Genomic DNA, 4874 nt, shown 5'->3' on the forward strand with positions numbered 1-4874 from the left:
TTCAATAGTAGCTGATCCTCACTGATCCCTCAGAACTCAGGATGAAAGTTTTTAGTCAGGTTACTTTTTAAAGGCAATATCAGTTTTGCATATTATATTTGTCAGTAAGAACCTGCCCTCTCCTTTTCAAATACACACTGCAACCAAGGCCAAATCTAGAGTGTTTTACTTAAAAACAAGTCCCATTTCAGCAGGTATGCCAGGCACACTACTAAGGAAAAAGATCATAACTGATTATTTAAAACAATATCCACAAAGGTCTCCCAAGCAGTTGAACCTGCCTATGACTTACAGGGTCCTGACAGCATAGGAACTAAAATGAACTCTTCCTGGATTGCCAAAACCTAACCTTCACGGAGGGTCCTATTCCTCTAGAGAATCTAGAAGACAGAGAAACTTAACATTTTATAGACAGCAAACACAAAGCCCAGGGCAGATTAATTTCTGGAGTTTGATTTTTCTGTCCTTAAGATAGAAGAATAAATGAGTTAAGGAAGATTTCTGGAGTGAAAAAATTCATTAAAAATAATTCTTTTCATGCACCTAGAATATTTAAATGGTAATGGAATATCCATCTCTGACAAAACTAAACAAAAAACGGGATACAAATGGAGGACCATTTCGTATCTGTATATACAAAATAGGATATATATATATATACAGCTACTTTCTCTTAATTCCATGAGAAGAAAGATTTGTACTAATAATGTTTGGACAGGATATCATGTCTGCATCTTGTACTATGAATAACCACTATGAAGACAACAATATGCAATGCATTAATTATTGAAACGGTCCTACTAATTGGTTTTGAAACTGTCTCATTGCTATTTGTTTCTCAATAAAATTAATTAAAAAAATAATTCTTTAACACAGTGCAGCACTATGTTTCCATTCGTTTATAAGAAAATGTTTTAAATGCTAATTAAAACTTCTGAATGTACATCAATGAAATCAGCCCCAGCACAATGTGCCCTTTTAGGACTATAAATAATCCCTGGACAGTACTTATGATAACAAAGAGGGTTATTAGACTGTTTCACTGTGCAACTGATCCACCCAAAGAATAACTAATTCTCTAGCAGCATGCATATTTGCTTTCTTTCTTTCTTTCTTTCTTTCTTTCTTTTTTGTTGAATGTATTTAGTACAGGGTCTACCAGGTCTCACTACACAGATCGAACTCCTAGTGATCCTCCTGTTTTCAGCCTCCCAAGCACTGGGATTACAGGCGTGCGCCACCAAGCCCAATCTCAGTTGCTGTCTCAGTGCCCCTCGGGGGCGGGGCCAGCACTGCACGTGGGGCCGGCTATCGAACCCTGGTCCCTGTACTTTGCCTAAGCAGGCGCTTTACTCCACTGAGCTATCTGGCCGGCCCTCACATTTGTATTCTTTCACCATTATTAGTTAGGATATGTGGATGCTCCACAAAGACAGATATTACCTTACTAAGTATTCTGAATGATGTAAATGATTCTTGTTGTAAAATGTCAGATAAATTCTGTCCAGTATAAATGTAAACAGTTTCTGTCAAGTGTGATCCAAGGATTACAATGTCATTGTACTGGGAGGCACTAAGTCATTCTGGACACGATTCAAAATTCTAACTGCTACATACTTTAAGTACTTTTTAAGTAACTAAACTACTTCTGAGAATTCTGTACTTTATAAACCAACTTTACCATCCCAACTTTTCTCATTATGAAAATCATTAATCATTAATGAAGTAAAATAACCTCTGGCATGTACTCATTCTAAAAGGAAAATCTATGCTTAACAGAGAACAGGAAAACAGAGTAGCTTTCTCTCATTCATTAGTGGAATTCTCCAGAGATATTTCCTATTATTCTCAGTATGTTTCCATTATTTGTGTTCATTGCTCAGACAAGACCTAACACCTACAAACTGAGGGTGAAAGGTGTCTTTAGCTCAGAATTTGTGGAGTTTTCAGTCCATTATCAGCTGACTCCAAGGTAGGGTGGCCTGGCAGAGGCACTCCAGAGGAGAAAGAGTTCATGGTAGGCAACAAGGTGTAAGACAAGCCTTTTTTAAATGTCTTACATGATATCTAGGATACCAGGATTAGGGTGATAACATACCAATCAGTAGACTCATTTGGTAATCACTCACTCTTAATCCTAGCACCCATAACCCTAGCATTGTACCCTGAATCAATGACACATTCCAGATTCAACCATCTCTGAAAAAGCCTCACTTCTTACGGCAGAGGCCTTCAGAGTACATTTAGATGCAAGCCATCACACAGTATTACCCATTTCAAACATCAATTCCCTTGGAATGAAAAACGATAACAAGTTTTGTTAGTATGTGTAACATGGAGGTCCACAGCAAGTCCCTGACTTATGAACGAGCTCCACTGCAGGAGGAAATGCGTACATCAGATTTTTCCCATGTCCAACACAGTGAGTCTTATACACCTATGACACAAATACAATACACACGTTAAGAAATAAGCCAGAAGAAATTCTGATGTGTGTGTGAACAGTACAGAGAAGAACGGAGCACCACTGAGGCACCACTGAAGGGTCGTTTTGACTCCTCAGACAACTGGCCTGTAGACAAGTTCACTGTCTAGTTCCCAATGAGTCATGATTTCCCTGACTACTGTTATAATCACATAACTGCAAATACAATGACATAATACAAATCAGTATTTCCCCATAGTCTTAAAAAAATTTTATAAGATGTCAAGAAATTCAGTAAAACCTCCAGTACTTTTAGCTTTTTCAAGAATTTATAGTTGTGACAGTGCTACAGAACAACTCAATCAGGCTCCTGGAGGCCTTCGATATGCTCACACAGGCCCACCAGGACTGACCAGGGAAGAGGCAGACAGCAGGAGAGAACCCAGGAAGTGAGAGCAGTGGCTGGTGCACAAGGGAACTGCTCCCCCATACACAGCCAGGGTGTCTGTCTCCAAGGCTCCCTTGAAAATGACAGTCAGTGAAACAGAGGCCAGGAGAAAGCTTACCAGTCGCTCCATCTCCTGTTCCCTGAGTCTTTCCTCCCTCTGCCGCCGGTGATAATCCATCAGGTCATCCCTTCCTGAAATGGAGCTAATGCTGCTTTTCCGTTCCCGTAGCACAGGCTGGGGAGTTCCTGATACCTGTCTGAGGCTGTCCAACTCAGCATCATCAAACTCCATGGAGCCACAAGAGAAGTTCCTCCTGGCCACAAATACCCTGTCTGGCTCTCCAGCAGAAAATGAGTGATTTGTGCTCGTTCCCGAGTAGGACGCCCGATCAAAATCATCAGAGGCACAGGAGGAGGTGGAGGCCAGAAGCATCTTCCGAGCCACTCGAGGGCTCGCAGGAACACTGAAGGTGGAACTTGCATAAGGAATACCCTCTGAGGCAGTGGTTTTATAGGGTAAAGCCCCTGAGCTTAAAGAAGAAAAATTAAGGTAATTGTCACTATCTATGATGCTATGAGGTAGATCCCTTTCCCCCAGTCTGGTTCTTTTGGAATTGCCCAGAGAGCTTCTTGGAGGCAAGCTGAAAGGTGTCAGCTGGTTCTCTGTGGCTTTATACAACCTGGGAAGTGATCGGCTATAGGCTCCCATGTGACTCAGGCTGCCACCTGAATACTTCCTAGTTCTTGAACTGATGCTTTCAGATGCTGGGTCCTTGTGTCTGGTTATCCTGGGTTGAGGGGTCAGGTTGTCCTGGATGCTCATTTTCCTGGCTTGCTTTGGGCTTGAAGGCATGCTTGCTGCCCCAGACCTGCTGATGGATGAGTGTCCAGAGTCGCTAAGGGAACTTCCATTCCACATGGTCAGGAGCGAACCAGATGCCTTTTTCCCTTCTACTCCTCCAAGAAAGTACACATTGTCATGTGATTTATTTCTAGAGTTATATTTGGAATAAGGAAGCTTCTCGGAGAGTCTCAAGGACCTTTCACTATCCCGACCACCGTAATGGTCAAACTCTGCTCTCCCGAGTGGATATCCACCATGGGAGGGTGTAGTGTTGAGGGAGGGGGTGGGAGGTTTTGTGGAAATATTTTTGTCAGTTCCATCACAGGAGAACTGCTTGCTTCCATGGAGTTTGGCTAGCGAAGGGCTGTTTCTGACACTGGTGCCCAAAGGGGAAGGGCTTCGCTTAGCAGGCACAGGTTGTGAGAGGGTTAAATAGGAGCCAGAATAGTCTCCATTGGCTTTGAACTTCAGACTGGAAGAGTATTTCTTGGAGCTTACGTTCTCCATCACGTCTGCAGAATGGTTCTCCAGGGAACTCACCACTGAGCCCTCCTCTAAGCTACCATTCTGTAAGTCCAGCTGTTTTTGCATATGGCTACACTCTGCCATAATCTTGCAAGGATCTGTAAAGGAAAAAAAAAAGTTTTATTTAGTGAAAAAGGATTTGAGATGAACAACCACTTATAAGTGTACATCTGAACCATCAGCCTTGCAGTCTGACCTAATGCAACTGACCAACACACACTGTTCTAATAATATTCCGTTGGAAACTGAGGAATAAGGGCCACTGAGCGGGGACAATTTTTGCACAAAAGAATAATAACTCAAGAAGACAGCAATGATATTTGGGGTAAAGAAATCTCTCACAAGTAATACTGTAAAATTAGATTGAAGCAGTAAGAAAATGGAAAAAAAATTTCCCTTCACTATTAGCATCCTTTGAGAACCAGCCGGTGCTGCCTGACTGTCTACCTGGCCAATGTCGAAAAGGCTTTCCTGTGTTAGCCTGTTTCTGTCTTTTTTTTCTATTTGTTTTTGCTCTGCTTTTACTCTTAAAAGTAAAATTAAATTAAGGGCCAAGGAGATGGCTCGGTAGAATAAACCTTCCCTAGCAAGCGCAAGGGTCTGAGTTCAATCCCCAGTTCTGCCAAAAAAAA

The 4874-nt window shown here is 41.9% G+C and overlaps 1 protein-coding gene across 15 annotated transcripts in view; it reads right to left on the reverse strand.

The window, feature by feature from the left end:
* Nucleotides 1-4874, reverse strand: part of Phldb2 (pleckstrin homology like domain family B member 2) — a 132954-nt gene that overhangs the window by 80447 nt on the left and 47633 nt on the right. For all 15 annotated transcript variants that reach the window (XM_004624704.3, XM_023702053.1, XM_023702061.1 and 12 more), the window contains exon 2: nucleotides 2992-4340. In XM_004624704.3, coding sequence (XP_004624761.2) covers nucleotides 2992-4340 — 1349 coding nt within the window. The remainder of the gene's footprint in view (nucleotides 1-2991; nucleotides 4341-4874) is intronic.

Source organism: Octodon degus, unplaced genomic scaffold (genome assembly GCF_000260255.1).
Source record: "Octodon degus isolate 3935 unplaced genomic scaffold, OctDeg1.0 scaffold00007, whole genome shotgun sequence".
Taxonomy (NCBI): domain Eukaryota; kingdom Metazoa; phylum Chordata; class Mammalia; order Rodentia; family Octodontidae; genus Octodon; species Octodon degus.